This window comes from Colletotrichum fioriniae, assembly GCF_027942845.1.
Source record: "Colletotrichum fioriniae strain IMI 355084 chromosome Unknown scaffold_1, whole genome shotgun sequence".
NCBI lineage: Eukaryota > Fungi > Ascomycota > Sordariomycetes > Glomerellales > Glomerellaceae > Colletotrichum > Colletotrichum fioriniae.
The window spans coordinates 844,140-868,488 of record NW_027076837.1 but is presented as its reverse complement, the minus strand read 5'-3'; the positions used below and the strand labels follow the sequence as shown (position 1 = coordinate 868,488).

At 50.7% G+C, this 24,349-nt stretch overlaps 7 protein-coding genes across 7 annotated transcripts; 4 read left to right on the top strand and 3 right to left on the bottom strand.

The window, feature by feature from the left end:
- Positions 1-939: 939 nt before the first annotated feature.
- On the top strand, positions 940-1,923 carry N0V96_000242 (uncharacterized protein; the record flags this gene model as incomplete). The annotated part of the gene is made up of 1 exon (XM_053195379.2): positions 940-1,923. One exon carries the CDS (start codon positions 940-942, stop codon positions 1,921-1,923), a length of 984 nt encoding a protein of 327 aa, XP_053047032.2.
- Positions 1,924-3,168: 1,245 nt separating this feature from the next.
- N0V96_000241 (uncharacterized protein) lies at positions 3,169-4,561 on the top strand (the record flags this gene model as incomplete). Its single annotated transcript, XM_065755878.1, has 3 exons — positions 3,169-3,551; positions 3,937-4,141; positions 4,220-4,561. 3 exons carry the CDS (start codon positions 3,169-3,171, stop codon positions 4,559-4,561), a joined length of 930 nt encoding a protein of 309 aa, XP_065615118.1.
- Positions 4,562-8,802: 4,241 nt separating this feature from the next.
- N0V96_000240 (uncharacterized protein) lies at positions 8,803-10,710 on the top strand (the record flags this gene model as incomplete). Its single annotated transcript, XM_065755877.1, has 5 exons — positions 8,803-8,998; positions 9,084-9,165; positions 9,229-9,276; positions 9,343-10,499; positions 10,562-10,710. The coding sequence occupies 5 exons, from the start codon at positions 8,803-8,805 to the stop codon at positions 10,708-10,710; spliced, it is 1,632 nt and encodes a 543-aa protein (XP_065615117.1).
- Positions 10,711-11,336: 626 nt separating this feature from the next.
- On the bottom strand, positions 11,337-12,113 carry N0V96_000239 (uncharacterized protein; the record flags this gene model as incomplete). Its single annotated transcript, XM_053195376.2, has 1 exon — positions 11,337-12,113. One exon carries the CDS (start codon positions 12,111-12,113, stop codon positions 11,337-11,339), a length of 777 nt encoding a protein of 258 aa, XP_053047029.1.
- A 2,362-nt stretch (positions 12,114-14,475) lies between these two features.
- On the bottom strand, positions 14,476-16,001 carry N0V96_000238 (uncharacterized protein; the record flags this gene model as incomplete). Its single annotated transcript, XM_065755876.1, has 2 exons — positions 14,476-15,632; positions 15,998-16,001. The coding sequence occupies 2 exons, from the start codon at positions 15,999-16,001 to the stop codon at positions 14,476-14,478; spliced, it is 1,161 nt and encodes a 386-aa protein (XP_065615116.1).
- Positions 16,002-20,076: 4,075 nt separating this feature from the next.
- N0V96_000237 (uncharacterized protein) lies at positions 20,077-22,629 on the bottom strand (the record flags this gene model as incomplete). Its single annotated transcript, XM_065755875.1, has 1 exon — positions 20,077-22,629. The coding sequence occupies one exon, from the start codon at positions 22,627-22,629 to the stop codon at positions 20,077-20,079; it is 2,553 nt and encodes an 850-aa protein (XP_065615115.1).
- A 730-nt stretch (positions 22,630-23,359) lies between these two features.
- Positions 23,360-24,160, top strand: N0V96_000236 (uncharacterized protein; the record flags this gene model as incomplete). Its single annotated transcript, XM_053191618.2, has 1 exon — positions 23,360-24,160. The coding sequence occupies one exon, from the start codon at positions 23,360-23,362 to the stop codon at positions 24,158-24,160; it is 801 nt and encodes a 266-aa protein (XP_053050702.2).
- Between the last annotated feature and the right edge of the window lie 189 nt (positions 24,161-24,349).

Here is a 24,349-nt window from a genome sequence, read left to right as displayed (position 1 = left end):
GCAGTGCTGCTAGATAATGTAATCATATTCTGCACCTTCTCTTAATGAAGCGATTTGCAAATTCACCTAATATGCGTGATTCCTTGTCTCTCTAAATCCAGATTCCAGTTCCTTCGGTGCCTACTGTTTAGTTTCACGAGAGACCAGCCGATATGTTCACATTGCAAACAGATCCTTACGTAGGGTTTCGGTGACCTGCAGAGTAAGACATGGGGTAGAATCTATCTGCCTAGCTTACGAAGACTGTTTTGGGAATAGTGCTTAGCGTACATGTAAGTTTCGACTCAAGCTATCACACGTCAGCCTGGGTAAACGCAATCTGGTTGACAGTAGTGAAGCCTACTCAGAGAAGCTCAACAGCGGTACTTGGCGAATAAGGTACACATAGCTACAAGTTTCTGCATTCATCTTGCCAACGCTGCAACGCTTCTGTACCTATAAGTCCGAAATCCGATATGCCTCATCGAGTCGCCGGTGAGACTGGTGATTTGGTTCGACGATGTTGTCTTCAACCACTAAATATTCTCGATGGTATGACAACTCTCGCACCTGGCTCGATAGATGTAGGAGGGCAATCGAAACCGATGCCCTTGACTCTGACATGTTCAGCAAAAGTCCATTGCTCTATTCTCAATACTACCTTTGCCGCGTTAATCTCTATCACTACTGATACCAAGTTTCTAGGTACAGGCCCCGCGCATAAGCCGCGCAAGTTAGGAGATCACACTAAGATCGAGATACTTGGAAGGATTCTCGGCCCCCGGGTTTCGGGTCATCCATTGTACCTGCCCTGTACAGATGGATTGAAGTTCATCCGCATTTCTGAGAATCAGACAAATACAAATAGGCCAGCCACCTTTCTCGGTAATGACATTTCTGAATGCCTCATCAAACCATTGACACTTATTCCATTAATCTCCGCACTTTGAAAGCCTTTCAATGACAACTTCCAAGATAGCCTGCCTATGGCTATTCACAGTCGTTCTAGTCTGTGTGAATGCCCTTCGAGTCGAAAAGAGTCAAGAATTTCCGTTGGGATCTGAAATCGAAAACCTCGCAGTCAGGCCCTCGGGTTCGGTTCTAGCAGTGGTCTACACGTTCCCTCGTGTCTACGAAGTGGCACCTGTCGCAAATGCCGAGCCAAAGCTTTTGCACACTTTCGAGAATACCAATGGCGTTTCCAGCATTGCCAAATCACCAAACTCGGATGAATACTTCCTTATTACCGGCAACTTCTCTTTCCAGACTTTGAGTCCAACACCTGACTCTTACGCAATCCACAAATTGTCGTTTGACAAGTGCGATAAGCCGGTAGTTAAGGAACTAGCATCGTTGGATGCTATTTCTCAGCCCAATGGGATGATTGCGGTTCCCGGAACGCCCTACGTCTTGATCGCAGACACGCGCGAGGGATTAATCTACCGTTTCGACACCAAGACCTTCCAATTGGGCGTCTACTACGATGATCCCTTACTAAAGCCTGGCACGATAACCGGTGTGGTATTCGGCGTCAACGGCATCAAGCTCTCAAGAGGATACCTCTATTTTAGCAACACCAACCAGCAGTTGGTCGCCCGCGTCCCAGCTTCCGGGAAAGAAGATGTCCTCCACGGCACCGCGGAAGTTGTGGCAACTCAGACCCCAATTGATGACCTAATTGTCAACAAGTATAATGGCGACATCTATATCGCCGAACTTGGCGGAAACGCTCTTGGCTTTGTACCACACGGGGCAAACACCACCGTCCCGGAGACACTTCTCGGCGGTATCAACAGCACAGCTCTTTTGGCGCCTACATCAGTCGTGTGGGCAAAGGGTGCGGAAGGCCGGACACTCATCGTCTCAGAAACTGGTGGTTTTGAGCAGTTTGTAACACATAATTACACCGGTGGTGGCAGGATCAACATTATTCATTTGGAGTAATACTCTCAAGTACCGTAGCTCAAGATAATTTGAGAAAGTCGCAACATCCCTCGTAAACTATCATCGGCAAATATTCGCGAGAAAGGACCAGGACATCCGGGTTTCGTAATGCTTTGGGTTGATGCGGCGTGTTTGTCGATGCTAATTTCTCTACTTTCTCTAAGTTTCCACATGTAGCACCCCAAAATGAGTTTAATCAATACGCACTATGGTTATTCGCACTCGAAATCATGAATACTGCAGGCATCGATTGTGGCGGCCCCCGCGATTTCCCATATATTGATGCCAAGCATCGAGTTGTGCACTTCTCGTTGAACACCCTCGCCTACATCCCTCGAATGCCGGTGGGAGAGTTCAGGGAGGATATAGAAAACTGTAGATGATTCTGCCAAGAGACATGTGACATTTTCCACCCTAGCACGATGCATTCGTACGAATAGGCGATTTTACTAACTTCCAGGCTCATTGTGTTGTAAGGGCGCAATCCCACTTACTTTCCACGCGACTGTTTTGACTATTGACTTGAGGCACAGCAACCACATCTATCGCCGCAAGTTATGGGGCCCACATCTTTGACGGTTTCCTTGTATGACTCAGAAGTGGACGATGGACTTTCGGAATTTGAAACGTCGTCCAAAGAGGGTTTGAAGACTGGTGATACATAGTCGCAAAGATGAATCTCTCGTACAAATACAGTTTAGCCCATACAAATTGACCCGAGTTCTTGGCAATCCTGTTGAAGATGAGTGTTAGGTTATACCCAAGAGTAAAAAGGTGGCTGTTCAAGAAGCGCCGGTGGGATGAAGCCTTGGTGCAGTGCCGGCTTTTGTATCATTGGTTTGTAGCAGTCAAAGCTTCTGTTCGTCTCTTGTTCCCCCTTGAGATCGAAAGTGCCAAGAGCATCCTTTCTCAAACCTTATCCGCAACCCCTGCCAAGAATCCAATCTACACGCCGGTAAACGGCTTGCTCCAACTCTACACGTGGGCTAGCGCGAATTACCTCTTCCATGGTAAAAGCGATTTAACCACAAGCCAGTTAGATTAATAGGTGGAATTTCCGCAGCATCATCCAGGGATATCCCAACCCCGCACGGAAAACGACGCGGTGCCGAGCTCGACGGTGTATAAGGGTCGCATTTCCGACCATGGCTTCGGAGGAGCTTTTAAAGACACTGAATCGCCAGTGGTGTGGTAGATGAGAGAATCGATCTGTATCGGTCTTCCACGCTAATTGACATATCCGCAATGTTGGGTTTCGACAAGTTCTCCGCCGCCTGGCTCATGGCCATTATGTCCGTCAAGCCAGTGACATCGACCCTCCTTTACGCCGCTTCGCACGCCGGAACCGTCACCACTCTCGATCTTCAGACTTCGGAGTCTGGAACAACATTGAAGGCCATTGCCACAAACACTGATTGCGCGGCGAACCCCTCTTGGCTCACTCTCGATCAGTCAAAGTCCCTGCTCTACTGCGCTGATCGAGGACTCACAAACCCCAATGGCACGCTCGTTTCATTCCAAAAGTTTGAGAATGGGACCCTCGAGTTGCTTGGAAAGCTCCCTACTATTAAGGGGGCTGTGAGCTCCGTTGTTTATGGCAAGAATGGTGGAGGCATTGCCTTGGCCTCGTAGTAAGTCCCACTCCCAGGCCCCGGAGAGAGTTCCACTTTCGTCACCGAAGAAGCTCGTACTGAAGGGGGATTTGAAGAAATCACAACGCAAGTTGACGCGTAACTCGGCTGACAAAATTGACAGCCCGGCGTCGTCCTTTGAAGTCTTTTCCGTGGAGGACCCGACCGACATAAAGAGACTTCAGTCTTGGACGTACACGCTGAGCCAGCCAGGACCAAAGCCGGCACAGAATATCCCACATCCCCACGAAGCCATCCTTGACCCCACGGGGCAGTACGTGCTAGTGCCGGATTTGGGAGCGGATTTGGTCCGGGTTTTTGCCATCAACCAGGAATCCTACCAACTGACGCCGGTAACCCCACTGAACGTTGCAGTTGGCAGTGGTCCCAGACACGCCAGATTCCTCGTCACCAAGGACAAGACTTACTTCTTTGTCCTGGCCGAGCTTGGAAACATTGTCACCACATACGAAGTTCACTATGGTCGCAACAAGACCTTGAGCTTTACGGAAGTCTTCAGCGTTGGTACCCATGGCCCCGACAGCACGGTACCCGTTGGGGCTGCTGCAGCCGAGATCCACATCTCGGTAAGTACCTTAGTCAAGCTGATTTCTCGACGAGGATGATCCGCCATGAGACGTGTCATATCGCTAACAATACGTCAGCCTGACTCTGAGTATCTCATTGTCTCTTCCAGAAACGTCAGCACCTTCAGCATTCCCAACTTTGACACCACCAACAGCACCGAGATCAAGAGCGACGCCCTTGTAACATTCAAGATCGACCACAAGACCGGTCACCTGGGTTTCACTCAGATCTTCCCGTCAGGTGGCATGATTCCCCGCCAGTTCTCGATCAACAAGGCTGGAACTCAAGTTGCGGTGGGTTTGCAGCAGGATGGTCGGGCGGTCATTATTGATCGCGAAGTGAGCACCGGTCTTTTGAAGGGGTTCGCCGCGAACATATCTATCGCGGGCGAAGTGGTTTGTGTTATTTTTGATGAGTGATTTTGCAGGTCACTTGGTAAATAGAACCATCGAATCGAGGATTCCGAGGCCTGGAGAAAGAAAAAACTTCTAGAGTGGCCACTTTCCCTCAGTTTGCAACTTTGCTTTCTCCTGCCTCCAATGTCCTGCATCGAATTTCCATACCTAAACCTCCTGCTTCTCGTCATAACTTGCTTTGTGTCGTCCTTCAAACTTGGCAAGACCCACACCGCTCGCATGAGAGCTCGCCATGGCTCGTTATCGTTGCCTGTCTCTGCCCTAAATACCTCGCATCCTAGGTTATTTTGGGCGTACTCGATGCTGATCGACTCTAGGCCATAGCCCTTGCGCCAGTGTTTGTGATCGATGATGATGCCAATGTCTGTCATGTGCGTTTCGCTTCCCGGAAGTGTTGTTTGGTCAAGGAATTCGGTTGGGTCGACAGAATCAAAAGTGTTGTACCCTCCGTATCCAATCAGCTCATTTCTACCGCGTAGTTCCACGACCAAGAATGTATTTACCCCCTCCGCTGACATTTTGGCAAATTTCTGAATTCGAGCTCGAAGCTTTTCGACCGCAAGACCTTTTTCAGGTTCCTCAAATAGGAAATTTTCTGGGGCTGTCATGATGGCGTGGAAAGATTCTGTGTCGGATTCTGTGGCAGTCCTAACAATCAATCACGGAGACACAATTTCGTACGGAGTCCCACAGAATTGAGACGAGGCCATCGTGGCGGATAGACAGCGATTCAATGACGTCTTTCGTTTGAAGTCGTACCTTTGCTGAAAACGTTGCGGGCCAACAGTTCTACAATAAGCGCTCCGCTGAAGACCTCAACTTAAGTAAGCAAATATTCTACACGTCTTGGCCTTTTCCCGGTAGGTATTCATGTTTGCGTCTGAGGATCCGCCATGCCGTGTGCTTTTATTGGTTCTAACCGGTCGAGTCTATTGACCTTCCCGATATGGATGCAGCTCTTGACGCGCCCAGGACCAACAACTGGATAGGTTGCTGATTGTCAGTGCGTCACACTGGATCTGAGTCACGAATGAATGACAGGAAGGCATCACGAACCAACCTAATGCTGACTTCCAGGTTGTCTTGCTCGGCAACCAATACTAGCCGAACAATTGTCAGGAATCTTCACTTCGTTGTAGTTGGAATGGAGCAACCAAGGTGTGTCAAGTGGCGGTGATGTCAGGCATCTCAGTTCAGCATCGCTTCTTTGAAGTCGGTCCCAAGAGTAAAGCGTTCCAGAGTATGATTACAATTAGATGCTCGAAGTACGGATCGTTCTCTGGGTGTCGATAAGGCGGGACTTGGCGAAGCCTGGATGTCGAGACCTGAATCCGTGGCCAAGGGTACTCGTTGACAGCCCCAAACTCCGCACCTCTTTCCAAGTGACTCCAAGTCTGGGGAAAAACGGCGGGCGAGCTCATATGCTGGGGATGTAGCTTAAAAAGCTCACCAAACGTGCTTGATTGCAACCTCAGCGTTTCGTCCCAGCTTCAGCAGAGTGGTTGCCCCCGATGAACCCCTGCCAGTGGTTCTCGGATGGACGCACGACCGATGCAACCCGCAAAGCCAAGCGCGCACGATCGACAGGCAACATCAGTACCCGGAAACACGGGAAGGTGAAAGTGAGACAGGACCTCGTGGCTATGTCGTCAGCCGCTGTCAACGTTGTGCGCTTTCCCTTCGCCATTTCATGATCTTTCCTGTTTGAAGCTATCCGCGGATGAGAGGGTAGTTGCGCGAGTCAGCGAAAGGTGGCTCTGCCCGTTCTTAATGAATTAGTGGGGCTTCTTGGACCACTTAGCCGCAAATCAATGCCCGAATGATTGGATGCTATTCGACATCCAAAGCACCTTGCGCGATGCGAGTCGTGATGGCGGGACTCGCTCGAGGAGGGTCACCCTGTCAGAGATTGGACGATCAATCTCCTGCCCTGCCCGTGCTCCCAGGTCATAAAGATGGTCGAGCAACTCCTTTCTCTGCCGTCTCTCTTTTGATTTTTGCGCGAGCAAAAAACACCCCTTAGCTACACTATGTCGTCATGGACGAAATCTCATCAGTACGCACAAGTTGAACAAGCAGTTGACAATGGCGAGAATGTCCAACATAGAGAATCGCGGCTGAGGCAGTACTGGCAAAAGGGCAAAGTCCACGTTTTTTACGCGATACTCCTCGTCTTGGTGGCGGGGCTCAGCAGACATACCGCGCCTAGCAATGCTACGCCAGATTATTACGGCGTTGAGCCCGTTAAGTCTGAGATGCGGTGTAAGATACCACTTGGCGTCCACATTCCTTTCTCACAACTCTAATTTTGCACAGTATCAACCATAAGCAAGACTTTTGAGCTAGATCTCAATTATGCCATGCCACCATCCCCACAAGTCGATGAAGCTTGGGCATCGCTTCTTCCTAAGGAGGGTGGCTTCTTTCAACACTCCAAACTTGCGCCGCAAAAGAGCTGCATAGCGGTGTTCCATCAACTTCACTGCCTTGACATGATCCGCCAAGCACTATATGAGGCGCGGCCTGACATCATGGAGCAAATCAACAATGGGTCGCACCCTACAGACCACAAGGGAGACCACAAGGCAGGGCATGACGCTTCTCCCGATCACAATCACGTCAAAGATATGTATCATATAGGACACTGCATGGACCTCGTCCGTCAGTCTATACTTTGCAGACCTGACCTGACTGTGGAGGTTGGTGACCCTGCGTTGGGCGGTGTAACGGGGTTCGGTACTGAGCATCAGTGCGTGAACTGGCAGGAGTTAATGGACTGGATGAAGGATCACGAATGAGGCGTTGGATTCATAAGACGACGACTTGCACTAGCCACGACCAACTGAGGCGGGTACAAATGTATTGTGCGCATTTACCATGAGCTTTACTCGCTCCAGCGGAGAGCAAGCGAGCGTGCAATTTCCAGCTGAGAATTGCGCCACAACATGGAACAGGCGAATCTGGTATAACTGGACTCGCGGAATAATAGATACTGGGTAAAATGAATCTGCCGCCATAGAGCAAAAAGACATGAACTTCCCTACGGAGCTCATCACAAAAAGGAAATACTGCGAAAGATATGGAAAAACTAACATTTTCAGCAATTAAATTTTGGACGAAAAGCCAGCAAAATGAGACAGTTATCGATGCACAAGACAACGTTCAGGCTGGAAATAATCTCGCTCTCTAGGGCAAGAATGGCAGCTGTGGTTTGACATGCTCACTTGTCGAAATCAAATCATCAAAGCACATTCCTGATTGAGCCATAGCGCTGCCCAGCAAGCTTTACAGCAACATAATCTTCAGTTTCCCCCGAAATTACGGGCCGCCGGAAACCGGCACTGGAACATCTGCAGACTGCAACCCACTAAGTACCTCACTCAGCCAATAGCCAAGAAAATCGAAGCAATAGTCGAAGCCAAATTGCCGCAATCGATTGCGTCGGACAGTTGAAGAGTTGGCTGCATCCGATCGTTCTTGGCAAGCAGGATGAAATGCTCGTCCCATGTCCATCAAGCTTAAATCATCTTCAGTCGACGTCCGTCGTCCAAACACCATGGGTGGTTGAGTCAGTTTCGGGTCTCAGAGGGTGTCCCTAGATCGCCCCCAATGGATCGCCCAACGGAAAGTTTGACTCGGTTCGTATAGGAGTTTAGAGTTCTATTAATCATGCCCGATCCTGGACTCTCCAAAAATCGCACTTTCTCCGGACGATCCGGCTGTCAGGTTATTTGGAGTTTCCGTTTGTCTTGCGATTGAGGTGCTACTCCGTAGAGTACCTAGTTCCACGGAATAACCCACCGATAGGTTTAATTGAGCAAGGTCTCCTCGTGCAATTCCTCTTGGAAAGTTTAGCATTCAGGGACATATCGACGATGGATTAGGGTTAATTGCATTTGAGTTTCAGCAAGACGAGTCGCCTATGATTTTTCCATGCGTGCCGTGCCAGCAATCGGTCCCTTATCTAATGTGGTAAGACTGCCTTCGGCTCAGATTACGAGAAGCTTAGCCTACGGAAGCCAAATCTTATCCTAGGAGCTAAGCTTCCTGTTGTGTATTGGGCAAACTGAAATATATGATTTGAGGAACCTTTGGTAGCCGATGTTGCAGTGCTCTCGGCAGGTCATCGACCAAAGCCATTGGCCCGTGTCGATGCCAATTAGAGGTGTTTATCAAGATCACTTCCTCCCTCATCTGAAGGATGTTCTGGCCAACATCTCTCAAAGCACCAACTTTGTGTCACCATGGTTTCTGCGATGTCCCTCCGCCACCTTCTGCTGGCATTGTTGCCTTGTACTACCGTCTTGGCCGATTCTTGGCGAGTCGACGGCTTCAATCCGGTCAAGAAATTTGCAGAGGCCAAGCGGTTGCCTGTACGCCGCCATCTTGAGCGTCGTCAAAACACCGAGAAGTACCAGTACCTGAATGACAAGACTGAGAGTATGTCCACCCAACCTCGACTTCCTTCTGTTCGTACGCTGATATTACAAAGAGTACCTTGTGAACGGCACGTCTATTCCGCTAGTTGACTGGGATCTGGGCGAATCATATGCTGGCCAGATTCCGATCTCGAAAGAATCGAATGAGACTCGTCAACTCTTCTTCTGGTACGTACAAATACCTGTCCCAGACGCCGTCTATTTTGCAACATTGACACTCATTCCCAACAGGTACTTCCCTAGCACTAATCCAGATGCATCTGAGGAGGTCACCATTTGGTAAGTTTTCTCGAACTCCCAGGGACACTTTTCTCGGAGCTAGTCGCATACTGACTCCTCTGCAAGGCTGAACGGAGGCCCGGGATGCAGTTCTTTCATTGGCCTGGTCCAGGAGAATGGACCTTTCACCTGGTTCCCTTCGGCTTACCGCCCGGTTTACAACATTTTCAGCTGGTCCCAACTCTCAAATGTGCTCTACGTCGATCAACCCGCTGGCACTGGCTTCTCGGTCGGTAAGCCCGGAGTCAACACGGAAGAAGAGACCGCCCAGCAGTTCCTCGGCTTCTACCACAACTGGATGGAGACCTTCGGAACCAAGGGCCACAAGACTCATCTTACCGGCGAGAGCTACGCAGGACACTACATCCCCTACATTGGTGACGCCATGATCAAATCCAATCAGTCTGCTGACTACAACCTCTCCGGTGCCCTGATGTTTAGCCCGTACATCAGATCTGATCCTGGTGACTTCCAACAGCATGCGGTTTCCCTGCCCTTCGTCGAGGAGTACAACAACGTCATGGGCCTATATCCTGGCGTTGGGAACTATTACGACCGGATCAGTGCCGCCGACAAAGAATGCGGCTATGCCGATATGCGCGAGAACTACTTCACCTTCCCTCCCAAGGGACCCTTCCCGCCCGGAAACAACAGCGATGACTGCGCGATCTCGTCTATTGTCTACGAAGGTCTGGGGGAGGTTAGCCCTTGTGCCAATATCTACCACATCTCTCAGGGCTGCCCCAATCCATCGGATCCTCTCAACTGGGCCGCTGAGGGAGACAACGCCTCTGTACCCCTCGGCTTTGACAAGGCGGACTGGCACTCTTACCTCAACCTTCCCGAGATGCGCAAGGCCATCCACATTCCCACCGGCCAGAGAGACTGGAAGAAGTGCTCCGACGAGAACCCGTTCGGTCCCACTGGCGATGTCAGTCTTGACCCCTTCGCCTCTGGCGCTCTGACTCGCGTTATCGAGCACACAAACAACTTCATTATTGCAAGTGGCAACCTCGACTTCCGTGTACCCACCAACGGTACTCTCATGGTGCTCCAAAACATGACTTGGAATGGACAGCAAGGCTTCGACGAGTTCCCGTCCAAGACTTTCTTCCTCCCTACAGCCTACAGTGATTTGTCTTCCCAGAGTTCGGCTGGAAAGATTGGCGATTGGGTCGCACAGCGGGGCCTCACCTTCGCTCGTGTTTTCAATGCCGGACACGGTCAGTTACCCAAGCAGTCTAGACGGATTTGACTAAATATGTACTAACCCTCGGCCCAATAGAGCTCCCTCAATACGCTCAAGGAGCCGGCTATCGTCTCCTAGAACAGCTTCTCGGCCGTGTTACGGACTTGACTAGCGACCTCATGTTTACTGCCCTTCCAGGTGACTTCACGGGCTCGAACACAACGCATGGGTCTACATCTCACTAGAAGACCCTAGCGGGTATATAAGTCGGCATCCTCGAGGCTCTCGGGTACAATTTAGGTTTTATCTACGACCAAACCTCATCACAGTGCATACAAACATGTTAAGTTGTTCAAATGGCATAGAAGTCTTTCATGGAGCTTGAATACAAAGTCTTTGAACCTCGCCTTCGAAAAAGTTCTCCTTGCGACACAGAAGTAACTCTGACTAGTCATTCTCGTATCGTGAACTCTCGTGGCTATCCGAGTGTATTTTGATAATAGAGGACGGAGGTTCGAACAATCACTGTACTCTGCCCAAATATGAGTGTTGGGTTTGTTATCCATGATGCCATCTTACAAACTGTCACAGTAGATGATTTTCTCCCAAGAACGATGGAATGAGACAAAGACTTTTGCACGGACGTGACGAATCGCAAAGTCTGGAGCACTTCTTGGGGTGTGTTGGGAGGAATAGCGCACCGCATGTCACTTCTAGACATGAGTCGTCACATGAGAACAGTAATAAGACCTCAATCTTTTCTCGCGTCCATAAGCATCAGATTTCGCTATTAAACCACAGGCGACATAGTACGTATACTCTTCACGCTTAATCCATAAATCCGTAATAAGCAGCGTTTGTTTTCGAATGATCACCAAGACAAATCAACACCATCGAAGTTCTTAAAACCACCACTAACGTCCTTCGTAGCGTTGTCAATGATATGGACCATTCCTGTAACACTTTCCTCAACCGCAATGGCTCCCATACACTTAATATCAGGCACACCGATCTTCTTGGCTAGCTCGGCAGACATGTCTGTCTCGACCAGACCAGGATTGAGAACAAGCGCTGTGACCCATGGCTCCTCAATGCTCAGCCTCTTCACAAACCAGTTCAGCATTGCCTTGCTCGCTCCGTACGGGCTAGAGCTCACGCTCGGCGGGAACAATTTGGCCAGGCTATCCTGCATACTGATGCTTCCAATCACCGAGGATACAGCAACGAACATCGGTTTCTTGCTGTTCACCAAAAGCGGGACGGCTGCACTGAATAGAAGGAGGGGCGCGATAGAATTGATTTTGACATGGTCTAGTGCCGCAGTGGAGGAGATGTCGCGAATGGGGGTGCTGGTGTGGGAAATGCCTGCATTAGCGATGATCGTATCGATAGTGGAGATGTTATGCTCCTTCTGGAGGAGTTCGATAGCAGTCACGGGATCGTCGTCGATAGAGGAATCGAGTTTGATGAGTATGAGGGTGGAATTTTCGCCTCGGACGAGGCTCCTGAGGGCTTTGGAGGAGTCGGCGAGCGGGTCGCGGACGCTGGCGATTACCCTGGTCGAGGGACGCTGAAGAAGGGCGGTAACGAAGCCTTTCCCGATGCCACGGCTAGCGCCGGTAACGAGATAGGTATGGCTATATAGCATGACGAGAATTGGTGCTGAGTCTAATGGTTGAACCTGAGTCGACGAGCTTGCCTAATTAGGGGTCAGGTTAACTTCTTAAAGGTATTTCCAGCTTCGGATCTCTCGGCAGGTGAATTATTCTGAAGGTAAGGCTTGCTACTGCCAGAGTTGGCTGACGTTGCAATTAGCAGGTGCCGAGAATATAGCTCAGTTTCAAAGGTAGGGAGACCCTTACTTGAATCGAACTTACTCTAGGCGAACACCCAACGCGGAACCCACTGCTACCAAGATCAGAGTAGGCTTCACAAAAGGACCGTCAACAAGCATCGATGCCAGCTACTTCAAAAAGTCGTATGCCGTCCTGATCACAGTCCATCAATATTATATCCGCGTAGGCTTGGAAAGGGTCAAGAAATCAAAATAGGCGAAGAAGACAGTCATAGCTTGACCATACGGTAAAAACTGCATTCGACTTCAGAAGCATTCCTCTTCAAAATAAATGGCAGGTGCATGGGTCGAGACTGTCATCCACAGACATATCATTCAGCGGCTGCAATATGATTGTCGACATCCTATTCGGTTGCTACAGAGTTTATCGTTTATCGTGTATACTAATGTATAGATGTCTCCGAGCGCGACGCCTCTATTTGAGAGGCCAATCACTGTCATTCAACATATTGCAAGCGTCGAAGTGGCTATCACTGCTAATTGCGCTGTCTTGTTCGCGGGCATATGACGTGACCTGCCCGAAATATTGCCAATTGGTGCCCAACCCCCGCCCAAACTATTTCCAGGACGATGCCTGCCAGCATTGACGGCTTGCCAAGTAAATTGACTGTTTCTGCGACAAGATCCACCTTGATCACGGCAACATCGAGATACATAGGCTATCCCTCCAAACACGAAGGAAACTATTCAATCAGTACCTAAATCTGCAGTTTCTGGTCACAGCGTCTTACCGTGTTATGTTCGGTGAGTGCGATGAGTATCATACTTTGAGGAAAGTAACGACAAGCTGTCAAGCCAGTCGCCAAAGCCCCGAGAGAATGAATATCTCAGCATGGGGGCGTCTCGTAGATGTTGTAATCGACGCAATGGATATCAAGCGTAAGCAGCTGTCTGTCTGCCAAAGACGAGACGCCTTCCCAGGGCGCGCCAGAAGCCACCATAGAGGTCGACACTGGGACCGGGCCCATCGCTTGATCGATCGCTCAAAAATGGCTAAGGCTGAAGTGAAAACTGGTGACTTGTCAAATGTAGCAAGCAGTCCAGCAGTAAAATCCAACCCGACTTCAAAGAACGCTCCGACCACATATAAAGTCGTCCTGGCCAATATACGTCAGAGCCACTCTAGAAACATAGGCCGCATATCGCCAGATCAGTTGAGATCCCAAGGATATCATGGCATTGATGCACGTCCGAAGTAATCCGATTGAAGCTTGCCGCTTTGTTCCCCGCTTCGTCTCTCGCCCGACCTAATCCAGTCGAATGTTCAGCTCCTCGCAAGATCTACAACAACCCCCGATCTTCTGGCGGGCAATGAATGGGGTGATAAACACGGCTAAAACGTATTGCCACTGGCTGGTCACCTGAGAACGTTACACCCTCGGCGGCGCACTACCTCCCTCTTTGACGTGGCCCAGCCTATCCATCCAACTTGGGAAACCGCGACTTGGTGGCTTACATGAAGAGACACGGGACATCACTGTTATATGAGCTACTGTGCGATGACGCATAATGCGAGCAAGTGCTTACTGATTTATAGCAGAAGTTCGTCATTGTACCTACGCACGGTAAGGTGGTAGCAAGGTCTGTCACAGTGCAGGTTGACTATTCAGAGCAGAAAAGTTAGAAGCATGAAGCTATCGCAAAGTTCTGGCTTTCGATAAGGAGATGTATCATTATCTGAGGTTTTATGCTATCGAGCTGGTGGGAGCTCGAAACGACGTTTTGGTTACAGTGATAGGTGGCCAGGTTGTGCGATAAGAATCGGTTTTGCAGGTTTACGTTTCAGCTCGGTCGTTGGAACTCATAGGTAGATAGATTGATTTGATACGTTCTACACCACATGTCATTGATAAGTGCGTGCCTTTCCCGAGGGATTCCTCTTTCAGACCTTTCAATTCATGTGGGCACCATCTTGGCCTTAAGGTCCTTGCAATATCGTGAGGAAGTTACGAAGAATCGAGCGTGGGTGATTCAATTCCATATATCTTTTGGGTTTCATTAAGTCACAAAAAGTCCACACAATAGATATATTGAACATTGAGGTTTAGTTTGACCTCTCGAGAGTTGAGTTGTCTGCCCACCGTAACACCAACAGTGGCGAACGCTATGCCGCCGATGATGCGAAGGTCGGTCTAAGAGCCACAATTCTTTTCAGCTAAGCCCGTGGTTTAATTCCCTGAGGCGTTGAGAAAAGGTCTCCTGGATCAACAGCTCTCTTGATCTTCTCCAGCCTCGGAAGGTTGTCACCCCAATAGTGTTGTTGTGGGATCCCCTTGATCCTCAGGTTGGTGTATCCTGCGTAGGACAGATACTTTTCAGGCTCGTTTCTCTGATACTTGAGAACAGCATTGTCGACGAAGTCGTGTGTGATAGTCGCCGTGGTGGACTCAGTCTGAGCATAAACTGCAAAGAAGTACGCCAGATTGCGATGCGGGAACGCCGTCGCGCCGGACGCAACATCATTCACGGCACCTCCGTAGAGGTCGACCAAAACGAACCAGCTCTTTGATCCCGAATCGGTGCCCTGAAGATGTTCAAAGACGGCGTCAATCGTGTCGTTGCTGGGCAACGTCGAGTAGGCAACGGCTGTATCCTTGGCGTAAAAATATGACTGCGCGGGGAATATGTTGGAGATAGTGTCGAAGGTCCTGTTCATGTGCCCCATCCAGGTCAAGTTGGTAATAGTATTCTGCTCCGTTATTCCGTTGATCAGTCTGCTGAAGTTGACCTTGTTGTACTCCAATTCTGTGCCAAAAAAGACACCACTGATTTGAAGGGTGTCCTTGAGGATAATTGCGGCAGAGGATAAGCGCGGATCAAGGGATCTATTGACAGTAATCTCGTGGTAGGCCTTGAATGCATCCGAAAGCTTCGTTGGGTCTGAAGATGTAATGGTGAAGATGAAGTTAACAACCGCGTCGGGTTCAGTCTGAGTCCTGAACCAGAAGCTGGTGGCGATTCCAAAGCTCGCACCAGCTCCCCTCACAGCCCAAAAGACATCTGGATGATGCGTTTCGGAAACAGTTGCAATGGTACCATTTGCAAGGACAACTTCTGCGCCAACCATCACGTCGAGTGAAGTACCAAGAAGGCGGCTATGAAGTCCGAGACCACCGACGGTAGCATGGCCGCCGATTCCAACGGTAGGAGACGATCCGTGAGGCATCCATCTCTTTCCATTGGCGTGAAGCTTCTCGCAGACATCTTTCAGTCTGTTTCCAGACCCCACTTTGGCGATGCCATCAGAGCCGAGCTGAACATGGTTGAGGTTTTTCATGTCAACTACGACAGCTCCATCATTGCCACCAATCCCTAGATCAGCAGTTAGCACACTTGTCTATTCAAAGCTTCAGGAAAAGAGAGCTGACCTTTGTTCGTGTAGTCGTGTCCTCCACTTCTAGCTTGCACCTTGCGATCGTGTTGAGAAGCACAAACAATAATGCCTGCAACCTCCGAGGGGCTATTAGGGTAAAGGATGGCAAATGGCACATATTGAAAATTGAGGTTGTATGGCCGAATGTGGTCGGCCTGGAAATCAGCCTCATTCGAGAACTTGGCCCTCACAGTTTCGCCGCCAACAGATTCTAAAAGACAATTTTTCAGGTTCGTGGCGGCATGCGCCTTTGCAGTGGCAAGAAACCATGTCAAAGACAGCATCAGAGAAGAGCAATAGCGACCCATTACGAGTTTGAAGTATTGAATAGGTTGGAATGCAATGTTGTAGAATTTAGCTTGTGAGATTGGAAAGTCTTGTTGAGCTGTGGTATCAAGATGCCCTTGAAGAGACCTTTTATCGTGGTTCTTAAAGTACCATCGACAGACCACGCCATGCAGGTGCGGAATACCAGAAGAGCCGAAATTCCGGCGGCGGGCCAGCATCCTTGCTGGTGATAGTCTGCGAGACTAAAGCACTTGATAGCTCGTTTCTTGGCTTTTCCCTCTTTACACTTTATAAGGCAGTTCCGGGGTCCGCGTTGTAGCTTTTGTGCAGGTCGGCCCGCGTATGTGCGGGCAATAGCAGCAACCAGCACTACTTCCCAAATGGGGCATATGCCCCAACATTGAGATGGACAAAAGGTACATAACTAAAAGTCTCCCGCTTGCAGCTTTCTTGATATCAGGTAACGCAGAGGCTTTAACCCGTAACACTAGCGGCTCATAAGTAAAGGCAGCACGCAGATCTTTCCAACCACGAGCTCACGTTTGGTCCTTACGTCGTCCTTTTCATGTGGACAGCATGGCTGGCTCTAGGGATGACTGTTTGCTGAGCCCATACCTAAGCCACGGCTTTCGAGCAAGATCCAGAAGTGGTAGGTGATTTTGTGTATGTCTAGAATAAGATCTTATTTCTCCAGCGCATCCCTGATAGCACGCACAGATTTAGACAGCCCGAATTGGCCGGACCAGCCCAATCTTTCATCCAACTTAGATATCTCGGCGGCTTCTTCGGACGCATTGATTATATCGGTACTTCGGACTCATGCCACACCCGCTTGCGAGACACAAGATGAGCAAAAGGCACAAAAACGTCTTACCGAGACCCCCGAATCTGATTGTGTCGGTATGTCGGGACGTGATATCCAATTCCACGTTGGCTCGAACCTTGCGATTCTTTCACGCCCACGAACACAGACTTAGACATCTTAGCCGGAGCAGAGATGACAGGCTATGATTGAAGCAGATCCAAATCAATAAACAGCTAACTTGGTTCTGAGCAAGTTCCATATCATTGAGGCCTTTTGATGAGATCTACTGCCGTTTGTTCCGTGGAGGATCTGATTGACATCGTGAGTTTCCACTCTGCATTATGACTTCCGCATGCTGATGGAACAATGTGTACGAATACCATGAAGGAAAGTGTGTAAATTGCCATTCGGCTCTTACGATACTGAACTTTGCTGCTGGTGTGACAACAGCACGCCATATAACGCCAATCATAATCTTGTGCAGCTCGGAGTGAATGACCCAAACCACCAAGCTATTTCAAGACCCATATACAAATTTGCTGTGAGGCAGAATTGGACCGTTCAACGTCATATTATGTTGCCTACTTGGAGGTGGCTTCCACTCACAATGTCTTGATTAAGCCCCTTCGATCAGTGTATGGCCATGCCAGGAGGCAGACACATGCCAGCTTTCATCCGAACTCCCTCCATCACGTAAGGCAACGTCAGAGCCATCCTCTTCATTTGAGTATCTCGGTACCCTGACCCGGTCTTTGTGCTGTTGCGGGTGAGCGCTCGCCAGGGATGCCCCTAGCGAAACCCTTACCCAAAGCGAACAAGATCCACTACGGTTTGTAGCAATTGGCGGGCACTTCCGACGAAATGCCCACATGGCTCAAAAATCAACCCCAGTTGCCCGGCGCCACCAACGGACACAACGTCTAAGATTAGTAGCAATGTCTTCTCAATATGTCCTCCAACCATTCGTATTTCAACCGAAACGCCGACTGCCCTGTGGATTTGATAGCGGCGAAAGCCCAATAGAGTTTTTTTTAGTGTTTCATAGCTTCTCTTAAAGTTCCCCCGTCGATCAATAATACGGCACAACCGAGACAAGGAGAATCCAGATGCTTCTTAGTATCCCGCATCGCGAGGCTTCAGGACAAGATCTATTTGGAAAGGCTCTAGATAACGTAAGACATACTACAATAGTGAGGGACAAGACTTTATCCCATCGGCTACTCCCTAAAGCAAGCTCGCACAACATGCAAGTGCATTCTGATAGGGCGGGGTGACACATTGACGATAAGTCCACTTTGGGGAACGTGACCGCATCCTTTTCCTCTATAGGAAATTTCTCCATTAGAAAGCCGACGGGATACAGTCTCAAAGTCACATGGAATGACAAAAGGATCTTGCCATGTTGTGAAAATAAGCCTCCCGCGGAAAGCGATACACTACGCAGAGGTGCCTCGCAAAGCATATGACCAGCGCACTAACAAAGACTTAAAATATGCTGTTACGGCCGGTACAGTCGGTCTCTGTGAGGCGTAGCCGTATAATTCTGAATAGGGAGCTGGTGTATCATTACGAAAGCTTTTGCTTTGTGGTGCCATGAGTCGCCCTGACCGGCTCAAAACATGATGAGGCACAAATCTGCGTTGACTGATTTTTTGCTTTAGTTGCGGCACATCGATAAGAGCGACCATTGTGTATATGACTGAAGGTCTCCAACTGGGAGGTCTTGGGGCTGTTTGGAGGAGAAAACTGCGAGGGATTTTTCGGATGATGGAATACGGCTTCTCATTGTTATTTGTTTCTTCTGTGAGGCGGGCGGGACCGAGATGCTTGGCGCTGCACTAGTGGGCCCACTTCCGGCGCGTCCCGTCATAAATTGTGCAAATGGTCGACGCTGCGTCCGAGTCTAGGGATGGTAGCGGAACGCAGCGGCAACGACGATGGTTACGCAGGCTAACCATCAAACTCTGACTGACAAAAGAAAAGTGGAAGAATGCCGACGTCCGAGGTACAGGGCAGACAATCGCGTGAAGAAACAGGACTTAGTATAGGGGAACCTGACACGGAACAGCAGGGATATCAGTGCTCTTTAATCGTTCCCCCACGTGCTAATTAACGTGAACTTTATATTCATCCTTTACATATGCACTTACTTCGTGACTTTCCGTTTGAAAAGCTCAAGCCACTTTCTACCCACTTCGTATGCCTCTCGCTACGTGTCACATAGACGAGGCAAGGCAAGGTAAGGTCTTGACAATGCCACGATGCGGTATAATTGATGAACTAGGTTGGTTTCGACGGGGCAGAGAGCTGAAAGGCGACGAGGGGCCGGAATTCCACTGCAAGTAAGCAAGGAGAGCAAAGCAGAATGAGTGCCGATACCATCATCAGATATGGCCGGAACCGTTCTTTACATGTGAGGTCGTCGACTGCTGGTTGTGTTGGGCTCATTCTAAGACGAGAGCCCGAGATACCGCGCCACACTATCACATGCTATGGCAGGCAATCGCAGGCGTCAAAAATGGTGTTGGCGAGGATGTAGGCATGGTCTTCGCTGGAGACCCCAACCACCATGGTCAACAATAAGAAAGGAACAATATCTCAGTAATTTCGCGGTAGAAGGCATAGCAAAAGACCGACGCGGCAAAGACGGTTGATCTATTCATCGCGTCCAATAAATCGATGCGAATAAAATATCGACGGAGCACATGACAGACCACGGATCGGACGATTGAGCGATTAAGGCAATGTTTATGATGTCCCCTGTCGTCACCATCCAAAGTCGGGCGAATTGGATAATCGACAATGCGAGCTTCGCCAACCAATGGCGGTGTGAGAGGCATCGCTATGTCCTCGCCCACCGCCGACATGATCGGAATGAAGACTTGCCGCTCTCCATCAGCAGGGGTCAGTCGTATCCAGTCTCCGGCATGATCGACTTTTGTTAACATGAAATCAATCCTTGCCTTGAAATTCAAACGGTAATCGTATCGCTTTCAAACCAGAGCTTGTCCTTGGAGAAGCTTGGAATCATGCCGACATATAAATTTAGGTGGATGATGGCGATGACGGACTGCGTCCTGTAATCACAACTCGGCGGCGTGAGGATGGATTAGGCGATGGGCGCGAAGAGGTTATTCGGACTGCGCCAGCCAACCATGCCAACTAACCAAGTTAGTTAAATCTGTAGCTGTACCAACCCGCAACATTTCCAGTGCTATGTCAGCAGGTACTTCCTCCGTCGTATCAAGTGGGCTATGATGTTATGCTGGATGCGTCTCCGTTTTCACGTATCACCCAAGCGTAATCTGCACATCCTCTGAGGCAACCCTTGCCCACGCAGTCTCCCAGACTCGCCCCAATGCCTTGCGGTATGCCATGCCGTCTCTCCACTCAACCCACAGGACGTTAACAAACTCGTACTTCCCCCTGTGCCGCGCGAACTCAGCTTCCTCCCACCCGTCAAAGCCAACGTCTTCTCTTGGTTGGTTCTCGGCGGATCCCGCCGAGATTTCAACCAGTCCGCACGCCTCGCCAACTGCTCCTCCGTAATACTCACCGGGATCCGAGGAGGCAGCGTTAAGTCTCAGCACGCCAGCCCAACGACCATTCGAGTCACACAGGGTCGCGCATATGCACTGCGAAGTGCCATGATCGTGGAATAGTTTGCGAATTTGGAGGGTTCCCCGTCGGGTGAGACCATGCAGGTAAGCGGGCGGGCATGACGGAGGACTATCGTTGATGCTGGCCATTGTGGCTAGAGGGATAGGAAACCAGAATTTCTGTGCTCCCGCTTGAGGATGAGTGAAGTATGGCTTCTGGGCCTGTTCGCAATACTTCTCGCACCACCCTTTTGATACCGGATCGTCTGATAACTCGGCAGTCGCATCCCGTACCGGGAGTCGTTCCCCATTCAGAGTCAACGAGTACGACCACACGACCGTCCGCCGAGTCTGCCAAGAATCAGGCCGCCAAAAGTTGTCCGAATCGTCGGGGTTTCCGTCGCGCAGATATTGATAACCGCTGCGCCAGCTTTCGGACTGGAGATTACCCTGCCACCCCATCCACGACCAACTCGGTAGAGCGGAGGAGAGATGGCTGGTGCGACGGACTAAAGGGTCGTAAGGCTGCCATAGCAGCGCGGCGTCGAAGAAGATGCGAGGCAGGCCACAGATGAAACCGCCGGGAAATGATTGGCCAAATGCGGATAGGACTCCGGTAAAAGCATCGTGGACGTCGTGGTCATATGTTAGGACTCGCTTATTATACAGCGCGGCCAGCCTGGCGTACCGGTGGAAGTCAGGCCACGGGGAGACGCCAGGTAAAAGTTGAGTTGATGATGGGGCAGAGACGCTGTTGTCGTTCCCGTTCTCGGTGTTGTCGTCACTGCTATTGTTCTTTCTCATGCTGTCGTCGACGCTGTGTTGTTCCTCTTCCTCAACACCACTACAAGGCCCCGTCACTATGTATTTTTGATTCTCATGCCAGGACGCGCAATGACACTGCCAGTTGACAGTATCGTTGTGAAACACAAGTTGTCGTCGAGAAAACATGAGCTCTTGGAACGTCCAGCCCCTCTGACACCACGCCGTGTTGATCAAGTCCCGAGAATGCCCCTCCATGATAGCGCGATGCGTATCCACCTCTTGTTGACGGCGAACGATCGGCGCCTCTATGGCGGAGAAAGTATCAGGCACGTCAGGCGGAGCATCTGTGTCCCCATTCGGGATAGCTGGTGGTTCGTTGACAGGGGATGGAGGCGAGTTCCATTCGTTTACCACAGGTGACTCGACTTCAGTGTATGAGGGCGATGCAGAAAGGAAATTAGGTGACTCGATATCCATGGGGGAAGGTGAATCGTAGGGTGAGCCGCACCCTATGTTGTGAGGTGAGCCGCCGTATCCCATAGTGAAAGGTGAGAATGGCTTGTTGACTGGCATACAGTCAATATAAGCATCAGCTTGCTGATTTTGATCCGACTGGTATCCATAGTACAAGGGGGAGCCGTAGTAATCATCCTCTGGAGAAACTACTCTTCGGGAAGAACGCGGCGGCCCCTCCCTAGACTCTCGCAGACGTTGCGCCCACTCCTCGGGGGAGACCTCCTTCAGACAAGGCAGCACGCCTTGGCCGCTTTCGGCCTCCTCTTCCTCGGCCTCATCGACCAGCCCATGATGCAAAGGCTCATCCGCGCCGCGCCCCTGCGCAGCAACAATAGTCAAGGTGGCTCCGGCGTAAATGTCCGCCATACCCCGCAGCTGCGCAGGCTTTGCATCTTCGTCATCTTGCACAATACAGAGCCTATCGACCCAGAGATACCGCTCACCAAGAAGCCGCGTCAGCTCCATAGCCTCCCGTATCGTAGCCGGAATATCCTGGCCACCAAGGGCTCCGGGGTTCTGCAAGGCGGCGATGTTGGCAAGCGTCGCGGTCGCGCTTAAGGCCTGGCCCCAGACATAACTCAGCGCCACGTAGTGATACAGCTTAGCGGAAGAGTTCTCCTCTTCGCGGCCATCTTTTACGGCGACTAGGCAATACGTCTGCACGTCAATCAGCCACAGCGGACGCGCAGCACCCGGCCGCGGGGGAGGGCAACAGTGATTGCCATGGGAGCTGGCGCAGGTGCGCAGCCAGAAGGCCATTGTAGACAGGCGCAAGGCATGCCTTCCGGCCGGAATACGTGCTTCGATGGCGTGGGATGTATCCGGGCGGCTGAGGTACGGCAAGAATGGGATCAGATGCTTGGGCAGGCGACAGAGAGGCGATGGCTGGTCATCTGGGACGCGGAGCGAAAGCGACATGCGCCGCACGCGTCCGCGCCCTGCGGACGACTCGACGCGATTCATACGAAGGTGTGCGCGATTGAAAGCGCCGAGATGATGGACGACCAGTGGCCGCCATCGTGGCCGGTGTCAGCTTTGGCGGGGGTTGTAGTCGTTGTGGAGCAGTCAGATTATGGGGCGGCTGAGAGGTTCCATCCGGCCTCGGCACCCGGCCGAGGTCGGGATTTATGGGGCATTCCGGGTGGTCCCACCCCGCGGGATGCGCGGCCTTGGAGTCTGCGAGCGGCGCACTGATCGGACGAGCGTAGTCCAAATTCAAAAGGCTCGGCCCCGTCCACCAAGCTTTCTCCCCACACGATAGTACTGAAGAATGACTGCTGGTCCGTTCGGTGTCCGAACGCGATACCGAAACCTCTACGAATACGGCGTGCGGGACGCAGTACGGACATGGTCATGGCAAAATAAGGCATCAAAAGACCATCATTAGTTGTCGAAGTTCGGTTTAAGTTTCACTGACGTGATTGATGCCGTGGATATGCTAATGTCGTACCAGTTCTTGAGGTATAGCACTGATCTTGTTCGTCCGCTTCGGTGGAAGAAAATGGAGCACAAATACAGCACATCCATCTCGTAAAAGACAGCTTACATCCTAAAGTACATCAAAGAAGGACTTCCAAGTTCACAAAGCCACTTCATGTCACCCCCTCCAATCATCCATCTCCAACCAAAACTTCCCATCATCTAAGTCTCCATCAGTCTATACCCTCATCCCCTCCTCAAAAAAACCGCAATAATGTCCCCCAATACCAACAAATACACCTCCAAACTCGCCAACAAACGCATCCTAATCATTGGAGGCTCCTCAGGCCTGGGCTACGCAGCAGCAGAAGCATCCCTCGAACACGCCGCGACCGTACACCTAGCCTCCTCCAACCCCTCCAAACTCGCCGCCGCCGAAGCCCGCCTACGCTCAACCTACCCCTCCACTCAAGACGACCAACTCAAAACCCACACAATCAACCTCGCAGACCTCGAAAACCTGCACATCAACCTCACACGCCTCCTCGACGAAGCAACATCGAATGGCAGCCTCAAAATAGACCACATCCTCTACACCGCAGACGCAGCTTCTCCCCTTCCCTCCCTCCCGGACACGCAACCCTCCCACATCACAGCGTCCCTCTCCATGAGAGCCTACGCACCTACAATACTCGCTGGCCTCCTCTCTTCGGAGAAATACATCGCCCACGGACCAGATACCTCGCTTACCCTCACAAACGGCTCCAGCTCCCACCGGCCCATGCCAGGTTGGGCCGTCGCCGACTGTGCCGCCGGCGCGATGGAGGGTCTCGTCAGGGGTCTGTCCTTTAACCTCGCCCCAGTGCGTGTGAACCTCGTCTCTTCGGGCCCCGTCACGACGGAACTGTTCCTGACGCTTCCTGGGGAGGCTATCGAGGGGTTCCGAAGCAAGACGCTGACGGGAAGGCTTGGGCGGCCTGAGGATGTGGCGGAGGCGTATTTGTATTTGATGAAGGATGGGAACATTACTGGCGCAACCATCTTTACTGAGGGAGGAAGGATCTTGTCATCGTAGGTAGAAGGCGTTCTATTACGGCCTGTCTCGTTTATGGCGGTTTCAGTGCCACTCTCTTCGCAAGAATAATCTCAAACACACAATAGAACTTTTCCATGGCTGGCGGGTCATTTGCAAGTCCCTAGTAATATACATTTTCCCCTCTTTTCAAAACTCCAGGTTGGGAGCAAACGCTCTTATGCAATACTC